We start from the raw sequence: 27,424 nt of genomic DNA, 5'->3' as shown, positions 1-27,424 counted from the left end.
GACGAAAATATTCTAAAATAGGATTGTGGTAATGGCTGCACAACTGTAGAAGCTTACTAAAATCACTGAATTCACTTAGAGTGAGCGAATTCTATGGTATGTAAATTATACCTTAATAAAGCTGTTAAAAAATGTTCCAAGAAATTCAAACTGCCCACCAACCTCCCACTCCCGACAAATAAAATCCTTAAAAATGACTAAACAAATAATTGCAGAGAATTATAATATACCTACTATTTCAGATTTCAAGTTATAAAAATATCAGAAGATCACTGTTCCACTGAGTAACTACTAAACACACACACACACACACACACACACACACACACACCACACCTAAAGATCACAAATCAGGCCGCTGTGCCAAGTATTTGAGTATTTGAAATGGAAACTGGAAATGCAGCCAAGTTCAAGTTCTGTCTGCCTGTCACCAATGACAAAGTCTTTACAAAGATATAAAAATTTTGCCTCAGAAAAATGAGGTATCATACAGTCCAGCAATTTAAGTCATCTAATACTATACCAGTATTATATACCTACACTTATGTATATATTAGTTATCCTGCTTCTGCCTTGCTCATTTTTTCTGAAGGGAGATGTACACTGGTTTAGTCACCAAGAAAATGCCGTTAACATTTTATTTTGTAAATATATTTGACAAAATATTTTTGCATATTGCTATCAACCAGCCCTCAAATGTGTGATTTTACAGTTCAGAAACAAGCTTCTGATGTACTGACATGACCTCTCTCATTGGTAAGGTAAAACTTAAGAACACACTTGGCTGCTGAGATAAATATACACATGCACCTTGTATATAAGCGTAAATGTATATCATGATACATATTTCTCCTCCCTCCACAAAAGTTTACTTCAAATACGTACGCTACTGTAGACCCAGCCACGGTGCCAATAAAACGTCTTCCTGTCTACATACTTATCCTAGATTGTGTCAAACAAGAAAATGGTTTCATATAGTTTCCTTTTCCTATTCTTCTTGGTGAAAGCTGTGACTTAACCTAAAGCTCTAAACACTTACCTTATCCCTTATCTAACAAATTCCTTGCTTTATCAATCATTCCCCTCTTGCCTCCACCCTATCTTTTTAGTTAGATATTCTCTTCTTCTCCTTTCCTTCTATCTACCAGCTTTGGCTAACTGTTGGTGTACATGCAGATGCACTGCTGTACTCTTGGGTGTAATATACAAAACATAACTCTAAAACAATGGCATTGTTCTTAGAGCACATTTAAATGAGTGCTGACACCTTCCAGTAGTCATCTTTAAAAGCTTATTCTAGTAACACTATTGTAACTCAAAGTAACGTTTTATGTACTGAATAAAAGCTAAATATATATTGCATATGCTTATTTTCAAAATTTCGTCAAAGCCATAAGAATATATCCACATTATTAGAGTAGAAAATAATTTCTTGAACACTTAACACATGCAGGCACAAGTCTTATAATCCTCCCAATAACCGGAGGAAGTAGGTACCTTTTTAAGTTCAGTTGAACCATAAGAAATAGCTTTTTTGTAGGTCAAAATACGCATTACTCATATTTTCATAGCAAAACTAAGCCCCGGGTCACACAGTAAGTGACAGAGTTACTACCCAACGTAATCTCCCACCGTGACAGATTTTTCCCGCATTCAAAATAGGAAAGACATGCCTTCCCAGCAGTTTGTGAATGAAATAAATTCAGATAGAAAAAAACTATTTCCCAAAGAACCTCTGGTTAGCTACAACTTCAACAGGGACTAATTCTAGGCCTAGGTTCAAAGAAGTCAATGTAATATTATCCTGTATTATTAGAAATAGAGGATCTGTCTACATCAAGAAAAAGAAAAGTATTGTGTTTGTCCTGATCAGCCATGTCCAGAATACTGACAATTTGAGTACCCCCAGGGGGAATGCTCAGGCTGGAGATGGCTCTGACACTAGGTTTAAACAGGAAGCCATTCATGAAATTGGGAATATTTACTAACTTAGGGAAACCCACAACAGAGGAGACAGATAGAAAGAACAGCCTGGTTAAGTATGACAAGTAATGGATTTGAAGGGAGAAGATGTGGGTCTGAAGGCAAAGGCTGTGGACACAGCTATTCACAAGTTATATCACTTTGGCTAATTTAATCTGAGACCTAAGTCTCTTCTTCCATAAAATGGAATTAGCTCTTGACCTATATCATGAGGTTTTGTTTTTGGTTTTTTTTGTTTTTTTAAAATTTTTTAAAGTTTTATTTATTTATTTTTTGGCTGCATTGGGTCTTCGTTGCTGCATGCGGGCTTTCTCTAGTGTGCAGGCTTCTCATTGCGGTGGCTTCTCTTGTTGCAGAGCACGGGCTCTAGATGCGTGGGCTTCAGTAGTTATGGCTGGCGGGCTCCAGAGCACAGGCTCAGTAGTTGTGGCGCACGGGCTTAGTTGCTCCGCGGCATGTGGGACCAGGGCTTCCCGGACCAGGGCTCGAACCCATGTCCCCTGCATTGGCAGGCGGATTCCTAACCACTGCACCACCAGGGAAGTCCCTATCATGAGGTTTAAAATAACATATGTGAGAGTATCTGAAATAGTGAAGAGTGAGTGCGACAAAGGTAAAGTATTATTAGTATATCTGAAATGCCCTGTCACTTGATAGGAAAGACTGAACTGAAGTGACTCTGAGATGTGTCCGAGGACAGGACTGGAAACCAAAGTGTGGAAGGTACAGAGGCAGTTGTCATCTTCCTGGAGCTGTCCAAGAGTGAAACAGGCTGCTGTGTGAACTTCTCATTTATCTGTCCTAACATGCCCAAGAGACTGGCTAAGTTAATTAAGGATGTTACAGAGTATATCCTTACGTTTCTTCTCAAATCTAAGTTCACAATTAAATTTAAGCCATTTCCAAAAATAAAATTTGCACTCAAGGGATAAACGCTTGTTACTACTGATAACACAGAAAACAATCTCAAAAGGCAGCACCAAGGTAATTATGAACATCAGCCGCACTATTGAAGCAAAGGTAAAGGGAACGTTCATTGGTGACAAGACTTTGTGTATGGGTATTTGCAGTGAGAAAGAGAGGGATAAATTCCATTCAAACTGTCAGTACTTAAACACAAAACTTCAGTCCCACTTTTACACTGGCATTTAGAAACCATCAGAACGGTTTACTTGTCACAGCTACAACTCTTCCTTCCCCATGCCAATCCCATCCACTTCCTCAGGTATGCACACATTGATACCACAACAGTCCACTTAAACTCCTAAAAATGTTCATCTGTGACAATTTGATATTTTGATAACTGGCTAATAGGCCCCTGCAAAGCAACTGTAACTTTTACCTGGGGGTAAGCTGGGAGGGTTGAAGCAGTAGGGTGTCCTCACTAAAGATATAAAAACTATAGTCTTATTTTATTCACTGCTTCACCTTATTCTACCGAGACCCTGAGGTAAAATTTTTCAACGCATATTCTATGATAGGCAGAAGATTTCAACCACCAGGTGGCACAATTTTAGAAAATAAAAAAACCGAGAGTAAGAAATACATTAACTAGTGAAGAAAAGGGAGGAAGCATTCTAATAACACACTTCAGCAGATCTATGATCACAAGGGGGAAACCCTATATTTTAATGCCACTTAGGTTTTCTTTAGAAAGATTTTGCTATTGTGTGGCCCCACCAGAAAGAAATTTATACTACAGTTATAATTTCTAATGTCATTTTAAAACAAGGCCAGAAAAGCTCTTGTTCAGAGTCTGAAGAATCTGTTCTCCAGGAAAAATGATAAAATAATACTTAATGATTTCTAAAAGATATTTTTCTAAAGTCTAATTTCAGAAAGCACCGGAATCAGTTAAATGAGTGTTTCTCTACTTCAAACTGCACCACATTCAGCAGAGGTAGCAGACACAGCAGGGGACTACCTACCTACCCTACCCACTTTTACTTATCACAGCTGCAAAGTCACCAAATCTAAACAGATGCTTTTGAGTAAGTGACAAATGCTCCCAGAGCACAGACCATGCCCCACTGCTACTGAGAGCAACCCACATGATTTCTTAAGGAATGGGCCCAGGTGCAGCTTTCCCTGAACTAATATTTATCAGCACTTACTTGGTGCTGAGCACTCTGTCAGATCACATGAATTTCAGAGGAAAAACAATTAGTCCATGAACGTCAACGAACACACAGGCTAGTGAGGGAAGGGACATTCTCCTAAATGCACAGAGTAAATGCTCAATAAATGTCTGCTGAACGTTGAATGTAGGATTACCATGGATTTGAGAATTGATTCAGACCTCGACATAGTTTTTTTTAAAAAGGTGGGAAATGAGGGTCACTTTAAAACAAGTGCAGAAGCCTGTGTGGATAGAACAGGAGACACAAGGGGTGTCACAACAGAATTCCTCTGCCAGCGCAAACTTCTTTTATGCATGTAAGTCTTCAAATGAAGGCTTCCAGAACTCGGATTTACTGAAGACTCTTCATAAACCACTTAGTGTGAAACGACAAGCTCAGTAATCTTGAAACCCAATAAACGAGATTTGAATGTCACTTTCCTTGAAAAGCGTACTGAGGGTGATCTTACTGGATTATCGCATCGCAAGACGGATTGGTGGGAACTTTCTCTGAAGCTAAGATGCGCCCTAACAGGCTCTCACCTACCACAAGCAAATCCTAAACGCCTGGATACCCAGTAACAGTAATAATCCCACAACGTACTGAGCGCTCACCGCGTCCGACACAGTGTTCAGAACTTCTCTTCTCACAACCGAGGCGCTGGGTTATACCCATTTCACAGGCGAGGAAGCTGACGCTCGGAGTGAGGAGGAGCTCGCCCCAGGTCACAGGCTCGAGAGCGGCGGCGGGGGCGATTCCCGCAGAGTGAAAAGTCTACACCGAAGCCGGCTCTCAACTACCAGCGCGCGTCCCAGAGAATGCCCGAGGGCGGGGAGCTCAGGACGACTCCAACGCCCCGGCAACACCCAGCGCAGTGGTCCCAACCCCCCAGGCGGGCGCGAAGTCCCGGCAGGATGGCACACTGCGGGGCGCGCGAGTTGGGTACCTGAGGGGGGACAGGTGAGTGTCCCGCGGCCTCCCCTCACACCTCAGCCAGGAAGACAGCGCTCCTCGGAACGGCCCGGACCCCCGAGACTCACCCGACTGGCGGTCACACCCGGAGAGCGGAAGCGGTATTCACCGGCGAAGACGCTGCACCCAAAAGCCGGCGGCCAGGGCGCCGGAGCCGGGACAGCTCCGGATGGCGAAGGTTCCGCGCCCTCCACGCCTGACCCCGCTCGGCCAACCCCCACCGCTCCCCGCCCGATGCGCATGCGCCATCCGGCCTGGACAGGCCCATTTTCTGGCGCTGTAGAGGGAGGGAGAGCGAGTCCGCGAAGGCGCGGCAGAGCCTGAACTTTAAGTCGAACCGACGAGCCAGATTTCGTGGCTGGGATTAAAGCATTCAAACAATATTCTCTGCTAAGAAGAGTGAGGCGGGGGCTCGGCGAGTTTCACTTCCGTCGCTCTCCCCACACGGTCCCCTGTGCCGAGGGTACAGTCCAAAGTTTGAGCTCCGGTGGGCGGGGCTCTAGGGCGGCGGGAACTGCAATTGGTGGCTTTGAAGGTGCAGCAGGCGGGAACAGCTGATGAGGAGAGAGCTGGCCGGCGATGTGGGACGGTAAGAGGACCCCTGGCGGCATGGCATCGGGCCCCCGAGCGTGGCGGGAGCCTTGAAGAAGCCACGTCCCACGCCTCTGAGGCGACTCTTTCGCGACTGCCGCAAGTCCCAAGGTGCGGGATTGGCGCTTGGTCTCGGGCCGGAGGCTGGGGACTACAGTTGAGGCTGAGGTGAGGAGGGCGGTGACGCTGGAGCGTGACGTCACGTCCGCCCGTGGTGGGGCGGGGCCTCACGTAGGGCCTGCGTCACGCTGGAGCCGCGCGGAGCTGTCACCGGCTAAACTTATCCCAGCCCTGGGTTGCTGCTTTCCCCAGAGTTGGGTGTCCTGGTTTTTGGTTAACCTTGGCGTCCGTCCTTTTTAGTCTTTGCAGCCTCTCGCATTACTCCTTCTGCTCCTTCTGGCAGCTCTTAGGCTGTGTAGATTTCCAGGAAAGTTACTTAAAAGGGACCTTTTTTGTCATGCGTTCATTCAGCTGTTCTATCTCGAGCACCAAGCCAAGCACTGTGCTAAGCGCTCAGATGTAAAAAGAAATTAGCTAATCACACGGAATCAGAAGAGTTTTTTCGAGGGTTTTCCAACTTTATTGATGAGATTGCGTGGACTCTTTCTACCAGAATTCTTTAGAATGGCATTCCCAAAGTTTAGCCGGAATTAAGACTCTTAGTCTTAAAATGCAAAAATCTCAAGCCCTTCTCGGTCCCCCACACCCCCCCAGTTTAAATCGTTGGAGCCCACGAATCTGCATTTTAACAACCACCACCCCCCCACCTCCAGTGTTTTTGATGGGAGACGTTGGCTTGATATTGTCACCGACTGTTGGACCCTAATCCTTCCCAGGTTGTTTACCTCCTCGGGCACGGCTGCTTCAGGAGAGTCTCTAAGACTTCATTCCACAAGTATTTCCACTAGACAGTTCTTGGGCTGACACTGTTCTAGATTCTAGGAATGCAGCTATGAATAAGACAAACATAGTTCCTGCTCTAGTGAAGCTGAATCAAATATTTAATGCAATAAAGTAATCAATAAGCAAGATAATTTCAGATAGTTCTGTAAAGACAAGGTGGGGAAATAACTAGATTGGGTGGTTAGGGTAAGTCTCTCTGTGAAGAAGCACGGCTGAGACCTGAATTACAAGAGCCATGTGAATATGTGCAGAAGAACCTTCTAAGCAGGGGTCGCCGCAGATGCAATGGCCCTTAGCTGAAGGGATCCTCTTGTAATAGAGAAACTAGAAGGGCAGTGTAGCTGGAGCTCAGAAAGCCAAGGAGAGAGTGGTAGATGACAGGGAGGCAGGAACCAAACAATGCAGGGCCGTGTGGACCATGGTGAGGATTTTAGTCCTGACATTAAGGCAGGTGGGTCCTGCATCTGGACAAGGAAATGAGTCAGGCTCAATTTTCAGGACCCTGATGCTGCTCCCACATTCTTAATTCAGTTATTTTTCTCTCTAAACAACTCCTAATCATTCCTCTTTATTTTTAACTATTGTTTTTAGTGTCTTTTCAAAGTATTGGCTTGGCCAAAAAGTTCATGTGGGTTTTGCCATAAGATGTTACAGAAGAACCCGCACGAACTTTTTGGCCAACCCAATATATTCAACTACCCATATATTTTCAGAAGTGGGCGATGGTAATAAATTATATGCCGTGTTCAACACTTAAATGGTAGAAATACATCACAGCCAGGATTCTTTTAGGGGAATCTCCTCTATTTGTCCTTGGAAATCCCATAGTCGTGGTGGAAGCAGGTGAGATTGACAGACTGACTTCTGCCTCTAGTCATAAACACAGCCCTTCATGATCTCTGACCTCACCTCCTCCTCTGCCTTTTCACTCACCACTCTGACCTCTCTGGAGGCCTCCTTCTCCCTGTCCCTTGAAGGCCCCGAGGCTTTTGCACTTGCTGTTCCATCTGCCTGGAAAGCTCCTCCACCAGCTAGCCCCATGGCTCACTCTCCCTCCGCCAAGGATTGGCTCAAATGTCCCCTTCTCTCTGAGGCCTGCTCTCCATCCCCACCACCCATTGCCAGCCTGCTCCACTTTCACTGCTTCCTAACACTGCTCTGTTTTCTCCTCAGCACTTACCACTTTTAACATTTTGTGTGATTTTCCTGTTGCCTGTCTCTCCCAACTAGAAAGGACACTCCATGTTGGCAGGGATTTTTGTCTTTTTGGTTAAAGCTGTATCTATCCCCAGTGCCTAGAAAAGTGCCTGGCACACACGGGTGCTCAGTAATTTGATACATGAATCAGTAAATGAGTGAATGATTCACATGTCCTTGCCATCAAAAGATCGAAACACTCTAGCCAGGAAAGGAGGGAGAGCACAAATTTTTAAAAACTCTAAAACATATTTAAATGTACGCTTAAGGAGAAAATAATTTAATCCTCCTGTTGAAACACTGTTTGCAGAGCGCCTGAAAAATGGTAAACATTTGGGTGTTTGGCCTACAAATCAAAATTCTGGCTAAAAATATGCTGAAAATTCACTAAGTTACACTTTTGTGTTTGGTTAATACTTTATCGTGCTGTTTTTGGTTTTGTCTTTACGAAAGTGCCAAAGAGATGGATGAAACTGTTTCCGAGTTTTTCAGGAGGACCATCTTGAAAATCCCAATGACTGAAATGATGACAATACTAAAAACCTGGAATTTTTTGTCTGAAAATCAACTGCAGACTGTAAACTTCCGGCAAAGAAAGGAATCTCTTGTTCAGGACTTGGTTCTGCTTTGTGAGGTAACAGTGTTCAAAATGATTAACCTTCAACATGATGCTACCCTTTGGTTTTTTTCTTTCCTTTCCTTAGTCCAAAAGAGATGTAAGGTAGCTGCTAGGCTGTGAAGTTAGGAGGGCTATGTAGCACTATAGTGGAAAAGGAACTAATTTTTTTTTTTTAATTTATTTATGGCTGCGTTGGGTCTTCGTTGCTGCACACAGGCTTTCTCTAGTTGCGGCGAGCGAGGGCTACTCTTCGTTGCAGTGCACAGGCTTCTCAGTGTGGTGGCTTCTCTTGTTGCAGAGCACGGGCTCTAGGCGCGCGGGCTCCGTAGTTGTGGCTCGCAGGTTCTAGAGCGCAGGCTCAGTAGTTGTGGCGCACGGGCTTAGTTGCTCCGCGGCATGTGGGATCTTCCCGGACCAGGGCTCGAACCCGTGTCCCCTGCATTGGCGGGTGGATTCTTAACCACTGCGCCACCAGGGAAGCCCCTCCTCATACTTTTTTTTTTTTCACACACACTGTATTTTATTTTTACAAGCGATAAATAGACTGTTCATTCATTTTTAAATAAATATACTTTATGACCCAGCAATTCCACTTCGAAATTTACATATATGGAAAACATAATAAAAAATAAGGAGGTATATGTAATATCATAATTGATAAACATTTATATACCTAGTTATAGATATGTAAATATCTATATATAAAGCTGTTAACGAGCATTGTTTACACACAAAAAATTGGAAACAACTATACTTAGATTAGATAAATAATGATACGTCCACATAAAATATTCTTTAACCATTAAAAAGAATAAACTAGATCTTTCTGTATAACACTGAAAGAAACTATATAATATGTAAACATATAAATGTGTGTGTATAGAGCAGTGGTTCTCAGCTGGGATGATTTTGTCTCCCAGAGGACACAATGTCTAGAGACGTTTTTGGGTGTCAAAACTGTGGGATTGGGGTGCTGCTGGCTTCCAGTGGGTAGAGGCCAAGAATGCTCCTTTACATCCTAGGACAGCTTCTACAACACAGCTTTATCTGACTCAAAATGTCACTAGCACCTGGCTGAGAAAACCTGGGACAGAGGAAATCTAGACAGATACCACAGATTAAAAAAAAAAAAAAGTTAGAAGTGATAAATGAGGATTAGATCGGGGGAGAACAGTTGTGAGAACCTGTAATGAGACACGAATCAGCAGGTGTATGTGTTACTTAACAGGAGAGCAGAGATGGGAGACAGATTGTCAGTAAAGTACTGAGAGGGCCCTCATCTGCTCTAAGCAATCCTAAAATGTGCTGTAGATGGGGTAGAACCACACCTATCACCACGATTACTAAAAATGGTATATTCTCTTTCAGGAGAATCGTGCAAGTCTCAAGGATGCAGCCCTTTTAGACATCATTTGTAAGTTTTGGTGATTTGTATTTATGCTTAACCAGTCCAGTTTCATCAGAGAGGCAGTTTTGTATGTAACGGCTCAGATTCTAGAGTCAAGTTGACCTGGTTTCATATTTCATCTCTGTCACTTACCAGTCTTGTGTCCTTTGCCAAGTCACACGACCTTTTTTTAAGCCTCAGACTTTTCCTAACTAAAATGGACAATAACAGCTTCTACTTCACAGGATTGTTATGAGGGTTAAATAAGATAAGACTTGAAAAGCCCTTAGCACAGTAACTGGCATACAATAAGCACATAGTTAGTGTTTGTTAGGCTTTGTATTATTATTAACAGAATTTGAAAATAGATGTCTGCGAATGTGTTCTAATTACAGTGCAGCTTGTAAGGAGTGTAAGGATTAACACTGACTGCACTTGCACATAGTGTGGTCATGGGGGCACTAAGTGGGAGAAGCACACATGGCTCTGGGGTCTGCATGTGCAACTAGAAGGAAAGTGGGCCCCCGGCTAAGATAGGAGACACTAGAGGTGGACCAAGCTTGTCACAAATATCATGGATTAGTCTAGCACGTGTTCTATTTGAGGAAATGTCTGCATTTGTATTTAAGTCCTTGCCATTTATCATGAACTTCTACACGAGGTTTAAAAGAATCATTAACAACAAAAAGTTTTTAATCTCCATTATTACGATAACAACCTTATTCAAAGATCATTTAGCAGGCCATCTGAACTCTGAAACATAGAACCAAGGAAGAAAATACCGGAAAGAAACAAAACCCTTTGGATGCTATCTTTCAGGGCAGGCATCACATTATACCTGATTACACCTGTTTTGGACAGAACTGGATAATCAAGAATTGTCAGGCCATCGCCATAAATGGGGTGGGATGGGGAGACAAGGACGCCAAGGCACCAGAAAAAGAAAAAAAAAAAGACACAGGACAAGAAAAGTAATAAGACATTCTTAAGTTATTTGGGGTATATAGTGACGCTAAGGTTAGTGAAAATGGTAAAGCAGAATGAATACTTTTATACTATATTCAAGACATTTTGTTCAGAAATGAGTAGAAGTACAAATCTGGGCAGCCAAAAACCAAGGAAGTGGTCAGGATGCCCCCCTCAGCCAAGGGCAGTAGCCTCTTTTGTGTGGGTTTGGAAAAGTTTAAAGCTGACTAGCAGCTTGCAGGCCTAGGGGAGGGTTGGCTGACCAGACTTTGATTCTTTTGCTGACCATGTTCTACTAGGCCTATGTCCTTCAGTTAACCATGGTTTTCATAAGAAACACTAAACTTGTTGTATACTCCATCATTCCCATTACTGAGAGATTTTATTAGCAAGCTCAAATTACCATCTGAACTTAAATACACAGATTGAATTCGAAGAACACGAAGAAATGTGCTGATAACTTAAGAAAAACTATTGCTAGACTTCTAAAATAAATACTAAGAAAAAAAGAAAAGTAATAAGACAAAGGCACAGCAGGTTGGTGCCATTGAGTATTGGGGCCAACAGCCCCTCTTATGGGGTGCAGAGCACCTTGGTCCTAGGTCCAAAGACACAGGGATGCAGACCGAGGTCAGCACAGGGACAGAGTAAAGCCAGGATGATATGTTGGGACTGAACTCAGTAACTTCCTAGGCCCATTTTTACTCCAAGATACTCTTAAGTTTGTAACCCCTGGAGGGTGTCTTCTATATCATACATTCATTCATTCATTCATCAAATATATATGTTTAATGCCAGCCAGTGGCTAGACACTGGGACTACAGCAGTGAACAAGACTAAGTCCAATATCCCACAGGTACAAGCAGTGTACAAATGAACATCTAAATGTATGCTGTAATGTCAGGTAGTGGTAAGTACTATGAAGGAAACTAAAGCAGGGCAGGATGGGGGGTCGATTTTGGTAGGGTGTTCAGGGTAGGCCGTTCTGCACTGTGGCATTTCAGTAGAGACCAGAATGAGATGTGCAGCGAGCTAGGAGAAGAGTGCTCCAGACTAAGGAAAGCCAATAGAAACACCAGTTCCAGGAGCATGTCATCCCTGGCTTGCTGCATAGATGCAGCAGTCTGTGGAGTAGACCTGTGCGGACAGAATAAATGGTCTAAGAATTAATGCTAAATCTCTACTATACTGAGTAATTCCTTATGACTTGTTTTATTTGTCTGGAGTAAATTTAATCCATTTAAAATCTATATTTTAAATAAAGATCTGTATAACTTAATTCGTAAATTACTGTTATTTTTCTCCACTTTCACATTATTAAAAATATGTATTTATAAGTTGAAAGTTCTCTGATATGATAGTTACTCGAAAGTTCTCTTGATATAATAGTAATAAGCTCTTCCTCCCTGTCTCAGATACTCAATTTCATCGGCATCAGAAAGTTTGGGATGTTTTTCAGATGAGTAAAGGACCAGGTAATGTTTTCCATTTTTAACTGAACACTTGTATTTGATGTTTTGGCAATTTAAAAATGAGTAGCAATTTGTTCCTCTTAAGTCTCTTTTCTTTCCAAATGCGGTGATTATTACTCATGTATAGAAAAATGAGAAATATATCTGGTGATGCTCTGTCAGGGGTACCAGCAGCGTTTGTGTGATTTGATCATTACTGCTCCTTGAGGTTACACCAAATGCTTATCTTCAGGATCTTTGTAAATGTATTGAAGACACTGTAGCTCCCTTGATTTTTCTTTATTTTTCTTTTCATTTTGACAGGTGAAGACATTGACCTTTTTGATATGGAGCAATTCAAAAGTTCATTCAAGAAAATTCTTAAGAGAGCATTAAAAAATGTAAGAATAAAATTTATCTGAATTTCCATAAAATTCAATTTCATGGCATCTGTGCACTTGAAATTCGCTACTACATTATTTTTTTTCAATTTGTAAGAATTTCAGTTAGTAATATTCCATACTGTTATATTCTGTATCAAAGACAAACAAAACTTTCCTCTCCCCTTACCTCTCAGTTCAGGGGTATTGCTGCTTTCTCAAGAGCAGTACTGCCCAGTAGGACTGGATGGAAGTGTTCAGCGATGGAAATGTTCTAGATCAGCACCGTCCAGGACCCAGCTAGCAGGCACGTGTGGCTACTGAGCACTTGAAGTGTGGCTGGTGTGACTGAGAAACTAAAATGTTCGTCGTGTTTAACTGTAATGAATTTTAGTTAAATGGCCCTAGGTGCCTCGTGGCCACAACGTTAGGGTAGCTCGAGACCACCGAAGAGTCCTCAGCTCCCAGTCTGTTTCCACAGGTACCACCTCAACATCTTATCCTAGGTTGAGGTGATTGCTTTTTTTTTTTTTTTTAATTTTTATTTTATATTGGAGTATAGTTGATTAACAATGATGTGTTACAGGCATACAGGAAAGTGATTCAGTTATACCCATACAAGTATCCATTCTTTTTCAAATTCTTTTCCCATTTAGGTTATTACAGAATATTGAGCCAAGTTCCCTCTGGTATACAGTCGGTCCTGAGGTGATCACTTTTTAACAGCCTCCCCTACTTCATTCCCTTTCCACCTTACTCTGCCTTAGTCCTCCTTGCATATAAAGACAAGCCAAAAACTCTGTCCCATTCACCATGCTCTGGCCGTCCTCTCTGGCATAGTGGTGTTCCCTCTTCTCTGATAAACTCCTTGACCTGTCTCTCCATCCCCTTACCTCATCCTGTCTCTAACTGGTCCTGCTTTGTACTTACCCACCTGTCACCCAACATATTCCCTCATCTCCTTTCTTATAATGACCCTCTGTGTGTGCTGTGAATCCATCTCCTATGTCTTCATCCAACATACCTGCTTTATTTTCCTCTGTTCTCTTGCATCCTTAATCTCTTGCCTCTTCTGATTCCTACTCTACTGCTTATAAATGTGCTCAGGTCTCAGTAAAAGTACATCCTTTCCCCAGGCTCATCCTCAAGCTCTTTTCTTTCTGCCACAAGACTCTTGGAGGGAAATATTTCTTCTTGCGCCTGATGTGTCACACACGTGGAAGCAATCCCATTGGTCCCTCCTCACCGCCCCCTTCACTTTTCCTCCAGCAGGAGCAGGGCCTTAGCCTGAGTGAGAGCAGCTGCCTGCAGGGAGCACCTACTCTGGTCTATTCCTCCAGGGCCGGCTCTGCACCTGCAGGGAGACCACTCAGAGTGGTCCTGCCAGTTACCATGTAGGCTGCTCTGCCTGCTTCTGGATTTGGTATCAGGAGGGCCACTTGCCTGGAGCAAACTCCCCATTCCTTTAATCGCTGTATTTTTTAAAACACTTCAATAACCCTTAAGACAAGTCAACCCAGCCCCTACCCCCAATTACTCTTCTTTGTCAAAAATGTCCTGTTTCTCCAGATGAATCTTAGAAACATTTTCTCAGGTTTACAGAACAAAACAAAATCTTCAGCCTTTTGAGTAGGGGTGCATTTATTTATTTTTTGACTGTGCCACACGGCTTATAGAATCTTAGCTCCCTGACCAGCGATTGAACCCAGGACCTCAGCAGTGAGAGCGCAGAGTCCTAACCACTGGACCACCAGGGAATTCCCTGCATTTAATTTATAAATTAATTCAAAGAAAATTGTGAACCAAGAGAAGGTACGTCTCCTTTTTTTTTAAATTTTGTGAATAAGCAAGCACTTTTTTCTACCTCGCTCCTAAGTTCTTATTTTGGATTATATTATTTGAAAACTCTTCTTACCATGAAATTATGAACTTTGCAGACGTTACAGGAGAGTCCTGTCTGGACTGTGGCTGTGGCACATGCACCTGCTTTTTTTTTTTTTTTTTTTTTTAAAACAAAGAGCCTCATTACCACATAACCCCTGGCCAGCCCTCCAAAAGTGTTGTGGATATGTGGTTTGGACCCTTCTGGAAGCAGCCTTCTTATGAAGGTGAACATGACTGGCTAACTCATCTTGAGAAACACTCGCAGCAAACACTCCCACCCTACTTCACCCAAAACAAGAAACCTAGAGAGTGTCTCTCTCTCTCTCGGGTCCAGTTCAGAGTTTCTCTGCATCTTCCCTCCCAGCACCTTCTCCTCACCTGATGGTCTTTCCTGTCCCCCTTTTAAGCACCAGGAACTTCTGTTCTCTTAACCCCAGGCCACTGCCCTCACCACGCAAGGAGAAAAGAGTCTGAAATACTCACATTTCCTCCCACTTTGATGCCCATGTATTTCAGTTGTTAGATTTCTCTTTTCTTATCACTATCAAAAGCTTTTGCCTCCTGAATGAATTTCAGGCACACTAGCGGTGGAGGCTGGGGGGACAAAGGAGCTTTTTTACTGATCATATCTGTCCTGCCTGAAAGGCCAGCTAGAGAGTGACATGCTGTGTATGCGGCAGGTTTTAGATGAGGAGGATGAGCAGGTAAAGGCCGTGTGTCTTCTCTGTCTCCCCGTCCCTCTACTCCGAGGTGGCCCACATGTCCTCACCCCCTTCCTCAACTGACTGAGGACTCCCGGCTTATCTCCACCTTCCTCCACATAATTTAACTAGTGGCTGGATAACCCCACTTTCCCAAAGGCTGATGATGGTGACATCATGACAAAAAGCATCTCCTCGTGCCCAGGAGTGAAGAGTGACTCACCTGCTGCTCTAGGACAGGCACCTTAACCTTTTTGTGCCAAGGACCCTTTGGCTACTAGTGAAGCTTATGGACCACTTCTCAGAAAAGTGTATTTAAATGCTATAAAATAAAATCCATAGACTCACAGGGGAAACAAATGATATTAAAAATACAGTTATTAAGGTATTAAAATGCCAAATTGTGATAAGTAATGCATGTGCTTCTTTATTAACACAATAAATAATCCCATGATGGGTCTAAAAGCAACTAGTTTCAAAGTACTAATAGGTGTAAATGATATTTTTGAGGCATGTGCAACAGTTATGATAAGAGTATTTAGGATTTCTATGGACAACAAAGTAACAGGTCCTAAAATTCCACTGTTTTGATGCCTACTTTCCAATTGAAGGAGATGCTAAATTTCAGTTAGAAATTAGTACAAATAAAAATGAAATTTTTCCCCTACCAAGTCCACAGATGCCCTGAATTCTAACCATGGGCTTCAGGTAAAGAACTCCTGCCCTGAACCAATGGGGGAAAGAAGCTGATATGAGAGGACACAGGGACCCTAACTGGGGAGTGATGGGTGGAGAGTGAGTGAGTGTGTGTCTGTGTCTGTGTGTGTGTGTGTGTGTGTGTGTGTGTGTGTGTGTGTGTGTGTGAGAGAGAGAGAGAGAGAGAGAGAGAGAAGATTAACTGCACATCTTACCAGGTAAAACTCTTCAAAATACAAAGTTCCTGGAAAAACTTACAAAGAAGAGACAAACTAAAAACTGTTTCACTTGTAAGGTAGCACACTTTCTGTCCCTTTCTATGCCTGTATCATGTAGTATAATAATGATGGTCTGTGTTTAAGTATGTTAATGTGTTAAATATGTGGTGATTCTTTGTATCGTAAGCTTCATTTGATTCTCACGCCAAACATACGTATGTTCAGTAGCTTGTGGGCCTTGGCCAGTTACTGACAGTTGATGGCTAGTGGAGGATACCCTGGCCAAGAGAACAGTTCCAGTTTCGCCAAACCACTTAGGACCCTTGGCCACACTTGTTTATGTCATCTTAAATTTTTTTTTTTTAAATTTTTTGGCTGTGCCACATGGCATGTGGGATCTTAGTTCCCTGACCAGGGATCAAACCCGCGCCCCCCACGTTGGAAGCACGGAGTCTTAACCACTGGACCGCCAGGGAAGTCCCTTGGCTGCACTCGTTTAAGCTTGAGCAATATTAATCTGAGCTCTCCTCTGTGAAACGCTTTATCCCAGGTATTGCAGGATGATATCCATTGAGGTAGTTTCTTGGGAAAATAATAAATGTCTATATTTGGGTCCTGCCTCTACAGGTATCTGAGTATCTTATTTACTGTAAGAATGTGAGATGGAGCATTGGCCAGCCGGGCCAGGATTACACTGACTCTGTGGACGCCCTTTCCTCTTAGCCTAATGATTTTTAACCTTTGTTTGGACTATAGACCCTTATGAAAATTTTGATAAGTGGCATAGCACCTCTCTAGAAAAGCATACCTTTAGACATGTCCATCCAATGGTGCATCCAATTCAGGAGGTCACAGACCTCTTTAAGTCCCTTCATGAGCCCTCACTTAAGTTATCCTCATTCTAGACTAGCGACTACCTGACTCCGTTGAATGCTACCAATTTTCTCCTAGTGAAAATGTGCCCTCCGTATACTACACTCAATGTTGACTTTACACACTTTTCTTTTGTAATGTGATGCAAAGAGGCTATTCAGAATAAGATCCTGTCCTCTTCCATTCGAGCTGGCAGAGGTCCACTGCATGCCTGTTGGGGCCGAGGGCTGTGCTGCTCACCCAGGGGAAGGTCAGACTGCTCTGTACCCTCCATGCCCCTTGTCCTGGGTTCCTTGTCTGATACACTGAGGAAATTTGGGGAAGCAACCAGATAAAGAGTGGGCAGAGTCAGAATACAGTCGGCCCTCCATATACATGGGTTCCGCACCCATGGATTCAACCAACCACAAATTGAAAATATTCAGGAAAAAAAATTCTAGAAAGTTCCAAAAAGCAAAACTTGAATTTGCTTTGGGTCAGCAAGTGTTTACATAGCATTCGTGTTGTATTTATGATTATTTACATGGCATTTACTTTCTATTAGGTATTATAAGTAACCTGGAAATGATTTAAAGTATGTGGGAGGATCTCATAGGTTATTTGCAATTACTACACCATTTTATATAAGAGACCTGAGCATCCTTGGATTTTGGTATCCTGGTATCTGAGAGGGGTCCTGGAACCAATCATCCAGAATCCTTAGGGACAACTGTAACTGCCTTCTTTGCTAATGTCAGCAGCCATGTGATCACCAGGAATAAGATACAAGACGGAGGAAATAAAGAGATGTGAGCAGGGGATTCCCTGGTGGTCCAGTGGTTAGAATTCCACACTCTCACTGCCGAGGGCCCGGGTTCAATCCCTGGTCAGGGAACTAAGATCCCACAAGCTGCGCAGCACAGCCAGGAAAAAAAAAAAAAAAAACAGGGATGTGGGCAAGCCAAGTGTGCCTGTCTCAAGTATCTCCAGGGTCTGAGCTGCAAGGGGGGCTAATAATCTAGGAGTGAGCTATTAAATTCCATAGAAACTGGCAATCATATTTAAAAGTTTAGAAAGGTCTATATTTTATCCATGAAATGGAAACCGTGTAGAATTTCTTATAGTCTCGCTATGTAACTTTGCTTTGGGGTAATTTTTAGCACCTGAGCTAAATGCATAAAAGCATTAGGATTAGTATTTTTTTAAGCCCACTGCTACATAGAAATCTTACTATTAAACTTTACAGTGCACGCTAGGTCTGTGTTCAATGCTAAAAATGCTTCCTTATAAGATATCTCATTTGTGAGGCTGCCTTGCTTCATAAACTCTTATAGTTTTTCAGAACAAAGCCCAAGAAATTATTGAAAATTTCTGATGTCATATCCTGCTTGTAGGATTTAAAATTTTTTTCCTTCCAAAAGACTTTGCAAGGCATGAATGTATCTTTACAAAACGACCACAAAATATTTTCCCAAAGATTTCCCAAAACACTGTAATGAAAAGTAGGAGAGGGACTTCCCTGGTGGTCCAGTGGTTAAGACTCCATGCTTCCACTGCAGGGGGCATGGCTTCAATCCCTGGCTGGGGAACTAAGATCCTGCATGCCTCACGGCACGGCCCAAAAAAAAAAAAAAAACAGAGGAGAAAAGACTGCCAGATCTCAGCCGGTGTGCAAGATTATAGTAACATCCTTCACCCCTAAAAAGCACCTGTTGTTGGTGCCACATGAGATTTTAATTAGGAAACTTACATCTTTTTTTTTTTTAAATAAGGTGACAGTCAGCTTCAGAGACGCTGAGGAGAATGCAGTATGGATTCGAATTGCCTGGGGAACACAGTATAGAAAGCCAAACCAGTACAAACCTGCTTACGTGGTGTATTATTCCCAAACTCCATATGCCTTCACTTCTTCCTCCCAACTGAAAAGCAATCTACCCCTTCTGGGTCAGGTATGGAACCAATTACTATAAGCTATAACTCTGTATTATCCTTATCTCAGGTCCATGTAGGTTTAAACTGCTCAATATCATTTGATATAAAATGCGACCTGTAGGGGGACTTCCCTGGCGGTCCAGTGGTTAAGACTCTGCGCTTCCACTGCATGGGGCACAGGTTCAGTCCGTGGTCAGGGAACTAAGATCCAGTATGCTGCACGGCGCAGCCAAATAAAAAAATACCACCTGTAATTCTTGATCTCCTAAAATAAGAAGCAGAAAGTGTTATTATTCTACAAGTGGGAGCACAGCATAAGCATTGCTTTAGAACTCTTCATTACTGTCTTGTAATTGAGAAGTAGTACACAATCAAGGTAAAAATCCAACCAACATAGAAGTCTCTGAACAGTCTTTTAAGACTCCATACCCTTCTGCGCAATCCCACTCACTCAAAATAACAGCTCTTAATAGTTCTGCTATTTCCTTTCAGAAGATGTTTTATTACAAAAACCACGCTGGTACATAGGGTCTGTAATTTGCTTTTTCTAACTTAACAGAACATTTCAATGAGGTTACATATGAATGTACCTCACTACATTTTCATGACCTCATCATTTGCCTATTAATGAACATTACTTTCATTTGTAACCATTTTCCCCACATTGCATACACAAGAAGAGTGCTTTAACACAAGATGGTCCCCTGGTCAGAGCCTGCTTCTGTTTATGGCTCTGCCTTTGGTATCACAGGCTTCCTAGCATCTTCCCCCAAATAAGCCCTCCCCAAATTAGCCTGGCAACTGCTGCTGCTTTGACCGTCTTAACATGCACAACTACAATGGTGCTTCAGTTGGTTCCAGAGCTGATTGTAGATAAGCAGCTCTGCCGTCCTGGCTGCATCATCTCTAGTGCCGAGTAGAACACCAAGTCCTCCAGGCAGGCAGACTTGTCATTTAAGTTCCTTAGGTGTTTACTGAAATGGCAGAAGGATTGCTACTGCTGCTCACTTCTGTTTCTTTCTAACACTTAACTCTCCTTTACATCTGGAGTCTCTCCTCCACAATAAACAGTGGTTTTCCATCCACTGACAGCCAGGTGAGTCCACCATATCCCACCTAGTTTAAACATCGCCCCAAAAGCTCATGTTCTTTTCTAATGTGTATCTTAAGGCAAACCTATTTCTACCCTCTAGTTCCAGGTAAATACCTTATGCTACTAATTCTGTTTCAGTCTTCCAACTTGTTTCCCCAGACGATGGGAAGCTTTTATAAGTTGCATTTAATTTGCACTTTTTTCTTCAAAATTTGTCCTAGAGCGTACATACATATTTGCATTTTTGTATGGCAGTATCGTAGTATTAATGACTAGTAATCAAAAATGGTAACATTTGAGTATTCACTGTTTATTCTTAACTCTGAATTTCATTTATTATAATTCCTAACTTTAAACAGGATCGCTTTGGGACTTCCCTGGCGGTCCAGTGGTTAAGAGTCCGTGCTTCCACTGCAAGGGGCACGGATTCGATCCCTGGTTGGGGAACTAAGATCCCACATGCTGCTTGGTGCAGCCAAGAATTAAAAAAAATATTTTTTTTTAAATAAAAAAAATAAACAGGATCACTTTTCTAAAAATGGTATTACAAAAGACCTTGCATTTGTGAGAATCTTAATGCCATTAGCCCCTGTTTTCGTTTTTCAAGCTAAGTAACAGGCCATGAGATTTAATTGTTCTGGATTTTTTCCTGAACAAGTATTGTAAATACAGAGATAGACACAGTAATGCTAATAGTCTTGCTAATTTTCCCTTCAAGGCACTGACAATTGCTAGCAAACACCATCAGATTGTGAAAATGGACCTCAGAAGCCGGTATCTGGACTCTCTTAAGGCTATTGTTTTTAAACAGTATAATCAGGTGAGCCCATCAGTGACTATTTAAAGTTAAGTCTCCATTTTCTCTTTCACACATAATTTAGAAGCTGAGCAGGTGGGAAAGTCTACCTCCAGTGACAGGAGATCACGTCAGATATCCCTGAAGTGCAGAAAGTTTTCAGTTAACATGAAAGGAAACAATATAATTTCTCACTCTCATCTTTTTATAGTTGCGTTGTATTTTATACTGCCCATTAGTCACTGGGGTCTATGTTATAGGTCCCCGTTTCCAAATCATCTATTCCAATCAGAATTTATTTTCTCTTCAGAGTAACTCGACACTGTCTTTTGAAGCTGATTATATTATTCTGTTCTGCAAGAGAGAAGCAGATTTTTTTGTCCCATCAGTCAAGCAGCTGATACAGGAGTTGGAAGTAAAGGAGAAGGCATTGGTTTATTAAGTCCCACAATTTATTTGTCAAAATTATTTGAACGCATTGTTCCCCTTTAATGATAAGAACGGATCTGGCCTTGCTCCCAGGCTTAGGGATTTTTTTTTTTTTTTCCTCTGCATGGCATCTGTGTGCTCATATGTTCAGACTCCTATAGGATTGTTAAGGCTCTGTGTATATCTTTGAGCCCTTAGGTATGTTATACTTATGTATTTTCATCTGTTCTAAGTAGAAAGAAGTGATGGCTATCTGCAAGCTACTCTTTAAGGAAAAAATCTAACATTAAGAAGTTAGATAATGATTTTCTCCCACAGCAGCCCCCCCCCCTTACCTACCACCCTCCTACCAAATTGCTATCAACGGTTCTCCTATGACAGTTGCGTTTCTAGGAAAATTCATATTGTCAAACACTTAATTATAAAAACAATGGCTTCAGTGGGGAAAGTAAGCGAAGGGGTCTGAGAGGTTCAGACTTACAATAGGAAAGTTACTTTTCGATAAGGAATCTCAGCAAATTTTTTACAGTTATAAAGACATAGATATAAAGCTGAAACATCACATTGTAAGTGCTGCCTCTGATTCCTCTAGCTTTTGCATTCACCAGCTATACTTCTTCCAGGTCCATTTTTCACGTTAACAAGGTACAGAGCTCCTCAAACAAAGCAGCCATGTTGCTGGCATTCTCTGCCAACATCGCTCTAGGAGAAATGCTCAACTCAGTATGCAAATGGCCTCAAATCTTTGTGTTGGGAAAAACTAAAGATAAGATTTGCCATACTTTTGTACATTAAAACCAATTAATATCTATACTTCAAGGTGATAAAATTAGGAAAACATTCACTTTTTTCTTTTTTCTTTTTCCTAGACCTTTGAAACTCACAACTCTACTACACCTCTACAAGAAAGAAGCCTTGGGCTAGATATAAATAGTATGTGTGTTTTAAGATAAAACTGAAATTTGGAAGGACATTCCTTTTCAGATTTCTGTCATCGAGGAAAACATTTATGTACCAGGATTGTGATTCAAAAGTATTTACTGTTTTCAGAAAATTGAAAATTAAATTTCTGTTGAAGTGGGGAAGCTAAGCTACCATAATCTCTTTTAGAATTTACTAGACTGGCATCTAATAATAATCACAACAAAACCAAAAATTAACTAACAGTTGTTGAGCATTTCTTCTGTGCCAGGCACCATACTAAGGTGTTTATATGAGTCATTTCCTATTTCTTCACAGCAGTCCCATGAACAAGCTCTTTTCATCAGGAAACTGGGTTTCAGAGAGGTTTAATAACTTGTGAGGCAAAATCACATAGCTAGGAATCGGCAAAGCCAGGAGTGAAATCCGAATCTGAGCTTGGAGTCCAGGCTCTTAATGCTTCCTGAGTACTTTATTGCATCTCGCAGGTATTGCGTTATTTACAAATTGAAGGTTTGTGGCAACCCTGCGTTGAGCAAATCTCTCGGCGCCATTTTTCCAACAGCATTTGCTCATTTCATGTCTCTGTGTCACATTTTCGTAATTCTCACAATATTTCAAACTTTTTCATTATTATTATATTTGTTATGGTGATCTGTGATCAGTGATCTTTGATGTTACTATTGCAAAAAGATTACAACTCCCTGAGGGCTCAGATGATGGTTAGCATTTTTTAGCAATAAAGTACTTTTTAAATAAGGTATGTACATTGTCCTTTTAGACATAATACTGTTGCACATTTAATAGACTGCAGTACAATATAAACATAACTTTTATATGCACTGGGAAACTAAAAACTTCATGTGACTCACTTTATTGCAGTGGTATATAACTGCACCCGCTTATCTCTGAGGTGCGCCTGTAATCAGAATTGTTACGCTGTTGGTACTCACAGGTGACATGAGTCCTTTCCTAGAAAACCCAAGACAATAGAGTATGAAACTACTAATGTGGATCAGAAAGTTCAGAAAAGTGATGGGGTACAATGTAGATTTATAAAAATGAAAATGTTCCTCTCTCTTGGCAGTGATTTGGCAATAAAATGAAATGGTACAGCCATTATGAACTAAACATATTTATGACTTTCCAATGGCATAAGAACTGCTATTGATTTTATGTTAAGTAAAGAAAGCAGGATACAAAATTGTGTGTATTTTATAATCCCAGTTTAAAAAATATATATCTTTTTATTCACTGAAAAAAGGGTTAGACAAATAGATTAAAATGTTAACAGTACTTATCTCTGTGTGGTGGAATTATGGGTGATTTTTATTTTCTCTTACCAGCCTATACTTTCCAGCTTTTCAACAATAAGAAATTATTACAATCGAGAAGAAACAGTAAACATTATTTTTAAGTTATACAAGCAAGTTGAAAGGTTAGGAATGAAAGGATGATACTTTATGGATGAAATATATTAACATATATAAAATATATAATATTATAATAATATTAAATATATAACAGCTGTTTCTCTTGAAATCTTCCATCTGTAGTGGATTCAAGGATCATTCATGAAAACAAAATAGAAAAAGAGAGAGTCCAGAGAGTGACTCAAGAAATTTTTGGAGACTATCCACAACCAAGACTAGAATTTGCACAATATAAGGTAGGACACTGCTATAAACTAACTACAAGTTATCAATATTTTTTAAAAAGAACTAAAACTGTAAGTGGAAAACAGATCTAAGAAACTGTCTCTCATTCATTTGTCACTTTAATGTTGTATAATAAGTTTATGAGTTAAAATAGACTTCTTTATCATATTTAGTAAGTTCCTCTGTTGCAAAGGAGACCTTTGGAAATGTTGAATTTGCCTTTTCATTTCACCTTTCATATTAATTCAGTTATGTATAACCAGCTGTGATCTGTATTTTTGAGAAAAAAAAAAAAAAGGTAGGTTATACCTTTCTAGCCCACCCACACCTAGAACAATGCTTGCACATGGTCAGTGCTCATAAATACTTAATAAATAAAAGAGTGAGTAAATAAGTCATTACAAAGCCCAGTTGGCATCACGTGGAGAAAACCCAGCAGCCTGCAAACCTGGCTCGTTCCAGAAGCTTGCCCACCAGGAAAGCCAGGTGGGGGGCAAGCCCATGGCCACCATTAGAAGAATTCAAGGCTTTATATCACCATCACCCTAGTCTAATACTCATGCTCATACTCCTAACACCCCCTCCCCTCAAACCTTCCAATAAAATTCTTTCTGCTTAGAAGGAACCTTCTGCAGCTACAGACCACACTTTAAGTCTACCATTGATCTGCTCACTCAGGCCCAGTGCCTGTTTGGTTTGATTTGTTTTTAGTGGGAAAAGTTGACTGACACCTTTCAAGTTATGCTCCCTGAATGGCAGGTTTCAACCCATTTCTTTTGAACAGCTCACACTCTTAAGACAGTCATTCTCAAAATGTGGTCCCTGGACCAGCAGAATCAGCCTCAGCTGGGAATATGGGTAAGAAATGCAGGTTCTTGGCCCCATTCTAGTCCTACTGGATCATGGACTCTGGAGGTGGGTCCCAGACATCTGTCTTCACAAGCCCTCTAGCCGATTCTGCACAGAGAACCACTGATGTAGGATACCTAAGATTTAGTCCACAAAACTTCTCTTTATACACATCTTAGAATGGGTCTATTCTATAAGTCAAGGCACACATTTATTCATACCTGCTACTAATTTTTCCGTACCTTTTCTATTTTGAAAAATGTCAAACCTTCAGAAAACATGCAAGAATATTACAATGAGCATTCATTTCCCCTTTGTTTCAAAATTTACTAATCATTAACATTTTGCCACATCTGCTTTCTTTCTTTCTCTTTCTTTATTCTGAACCATTTGAATTAGTTGCAGACATTACTCACCCTCTAAATATTTCAGCATTCTGTCTCTAAATTTTAAGTTAAAAAAATGAAGTTAGAATCTAAGAGCCAAGTACCTACTGAAGTAGCAGTACTTATATATTTGATGATATGAAGGAACTGTTATTAATTTTTTTAGGTGTGGTAATGTGATGGGGGTGAAGTTTTGAAAAAGAGTCCTTTTTAGGACTCTTTTAGATACATTGAAATATTTGCAGGTGGGAGACTATGGTGTCTTGGATTTGCTTCGAAATAATCCAGTGGGGGTGGGCAGTAGGGAACGGAAGGTCGAGTAATGGATGGAACAAGACCAGTCATTGTTTCAGCTGGGTGATGTGCACGTGGGGACTCATTACACTGCGCTCCTCACTTTTGTATGTTTTCTAAATCTTCTATAATAAGAAGTTAAACTGCAGTAGTGACTCAAAACACATGACATTTTTACATTGAAATGACAGATTACAAAAAACAGTGCTCATTTTCCATTAAGAATGCAAACCTAATGCTCAGGTAAAGGGCATCTGAGGGCGGAACTGACATGCAAGGTCTCCTGTGTGTCAGGCACTGTGCACGCTTGGCTTTTTGCATGTGATATTGTTGGATATACTGGTTGCCCTGAACGTTTGCAATTAGCAAATTAAATGGTTCCCACCCCCATTAGTTCCTGTGTTTCTTGATAACAAGAATTAGTGAAATACATAATCCTATTTCTTTATATTTTGCCATTGCAACTGATATATTTAATCGTCACTTAAAAATATATCTGTTGACAGCTTGAAACGAAATTCAAAAGTGACCTAAATGGGGGCATCCTGGCTGAGAGAGAAGAACCCCTCCGGTGCCTGGTTAAGTTCTCTAGCCCCCATCTTCTGGAAGCACTGAAATCCTTAGCACCAGCCGGTAAGTAGTCAGCATACTTCATCAGCCAGAAGAATTAACAACATACTACATTCGACCCTCTCTTTGCTGACTAATTGCCCCTGAGCTTTCTCATGGCTCTCATCTGCTATCCCATCGTGCCCTGTTTTGCATATTCTGCTTCACTTAACTGGGGTCCATGATCCACCCTCTAATCTTGGTCATTTTTAAACTGACGCAAATCGTTGTCCCTGTGATTATTTTCATTTTCTTTTCTTTTTTTTTTTTTTTTTTAATTTCAGGTATTGCAGATGCACCACTTTCTCCATTGCTCACTTGCATACCCAATAAGGGAATGAATTATTTTAAAATTAGAGATAAATAAGATGTATGTGGTTTTGTAAGCACAGCATCCTTGACTGTATTGCATATGCATTTTATAATGACTAGCTGGATAGCTTCTATCTGCAAACTTGTTTTAGAGATTAATCCTTGATGCTGACGATTTAGAAATGTTCAGTATAATTCTTGGGACTGATTCTTTCCTCCTCCTGCAAAGCATAGCAGTTGTGGGACTTTAAGATGTGACAGGATGTCTTTTTTTCTCACTCCTATCTCTCCTCAATCCTGGAGAGGTCTGGTTCCAGTTGCTGGTTTCCAGGGATTTTCTCTTAAGCCTTGGATCACAGAAAGAAGCAACAAGAAACTATACCCAACCCAAAACTTTCCAGGAGAATCATAAAATTGGTCCATTCAAAAGGTAGAATTGGGCCCATTAAGTTATTATTGCAGGAGGTAGCCTATCAGTTGATTCAGCTATATAAAATAATGATTTCATTGTAAATATGATACTTCTCATCTATTTTATCATACATATGGCATTCCAACTGACAGATAATATACAGGTTTGTGAATAAAGATATTTAAAAACGGGTGTATCGGTCACTTTTGGTGAAAATCCTTCAGTGATCATCACTAAATCGCATGTCCTTTTACAATAACACTTTAAAATCTACTCCCTATCTTGATCCACAAAGGATTTGGGGTTATAACAACATATGTTACAATTATGATAAAATCAAAAGGTGAGGAAATCTGGGCAAATGAAGGACAGAAAAAGAATAGGAGGACAAAATAAAACTAGAGGTAAGATTACCACATAAGAACATACAAGTGCCTCCTCAACTGCTAGAATAAAAGGGAAAATTTGGATGGCGTTAGCCAGTGGCCAAAGCAGAGGAGAAAAACACCAATTTAAATGAGATACTTAAAAACTGGTATATCAGTTACTTCTGATGAAAATCAGAAAGAGGCTTAATATACAGATATAAACACAATCAGAAGAGGCTAAACAATGCTTTATACCAATATAGTGTATTGGTATTGTCTATACCAATACCAATAGGTATTTTATGTGAAATATATTTGTTTAGATTTAATTAGCAAATGGCTTAGACACTTCAGTTATCTCAGAGTGAGGCACTGAGTCTGTAGGGGCTTAATAACGCTAATTTTTTTTGTAGACCACAGTCATGATTTAGAGCATCTGTTCCTA

At 41.0% G+C, this 27,424-nt stretch overlaps 2 protein-coding genes across 9 annotated transcripts in view; one reads left to right on the top strand and one right to left on the bottom strand.

Annotated features, from left to right (window-relative positions):
* Positions 1 to 27,424, bottom strand: part of CMC2 (C-X9-C motif containing 2) — a gene marked incomplete at its 5' end in the record, with an annotated part of 39,518 nt that overhangs the window by 9,787 nt on the left and 2,307 nt on the right. For 2 of the 4 annotated variants that reach the window (XR_014237301.1, XM_082366429.1), the window contains one exon: positions 5,144 to 5,317. The exons of 1 other annotated variant lie outside the window; for it this stretch is intronic. Coding sequence is in view for 1 of the 3 variants with exons in the window: in XM_082366429.1 (XP_082222555.1) it covers positions 5,144 to 5,317 (174 nt within the window). Of the gene's footprint in view, positions 1 to 5,143; positions 5,318 to 27,424 lie in introns of those variants that run through there. One more of the 4 variants, XM_082366430.1, reaches the window with a different exon arrangement.
* Positions 5,528 to 26,803, top strand: CENPN (centromere protein N). Of its 5 annotated transcripts, none has more exons than XM_082366399.1 (11): positions 5,528 to 5,664; positions 8,220 to 8,400; positions 9,754 to 9,799; positions 12,154 to 12,213; positions 12,514 to 12,590; positions 18,693 to 18,869; positions 20,664 to 20,765; positions 22,040 to 22,103; positions 23,648 to 23,760; positions 25,785 to 25,911; positions 26,172 to 26,803. In XM_082366399.1, exons 1-11 carry the CDS (start codon positions 5,633 to 5,635, stop codon positions 26,252 to 26,254), a joined length of 1,062 nt encoding a protein of 353 aa, XP_082222525.1. In that variant the 5' UTR covers positions 5,528 to 5,632; the 3' UTR covers positions 26,255 to 26,803. The 5 variants fall into 5 exon arrangements, with proteins under 5 accessions (XP_082222525.1, XP_082222526.1, XP_082222529.1 ...); XM_082366400.1 differs by having other exon boundaries at positions 5,599 to 5,664; positions 8,259 to 8,400; XM_082366403.1 differs by having other exon boundaries at positions 5,621 to 5,834.

This window comes from Balaenoptera borealis (genome assembly GCF_965194805.1).
Source record: "Balaenoptera borealis genome assembly, chromosome: 19".
Taxonomy (NCBI): domain Eukaryota; kingdom Metazoa; phylum Chordata; class Mammalia; order Artiodactyla; family Balaenopteridae; genus Balaenoptera; species Balaenoptera borealis.
This window is presented reverse-complemented; position numbering and strand designations above follow the sequence as displayed.

Excerpts from the sequence above, each read along its gene's own strand:
- CENPN (XM_082366399.1), top strand. The coding sequence starts at position 5,633 with ATGAGGAGAGAGCTGGCCGGCGATGTGGGACG. Across the intron at positions 8,401-9,753 it reads ACTTGGTTCTGCTTTGTGAG|GAGAATCGTGCAAGTCTCAA; the intron begins GTAACAGTGTTC and ends ATTCTCTTTCAG. Across the intron at positions 25,912-26,171 it reads GAAATCCTTAGCACCAGCCG|GTATTGCAGATGCACCACTT; the intron begins GTAAGTAGTCAG and ends TTTTAATTTCAG.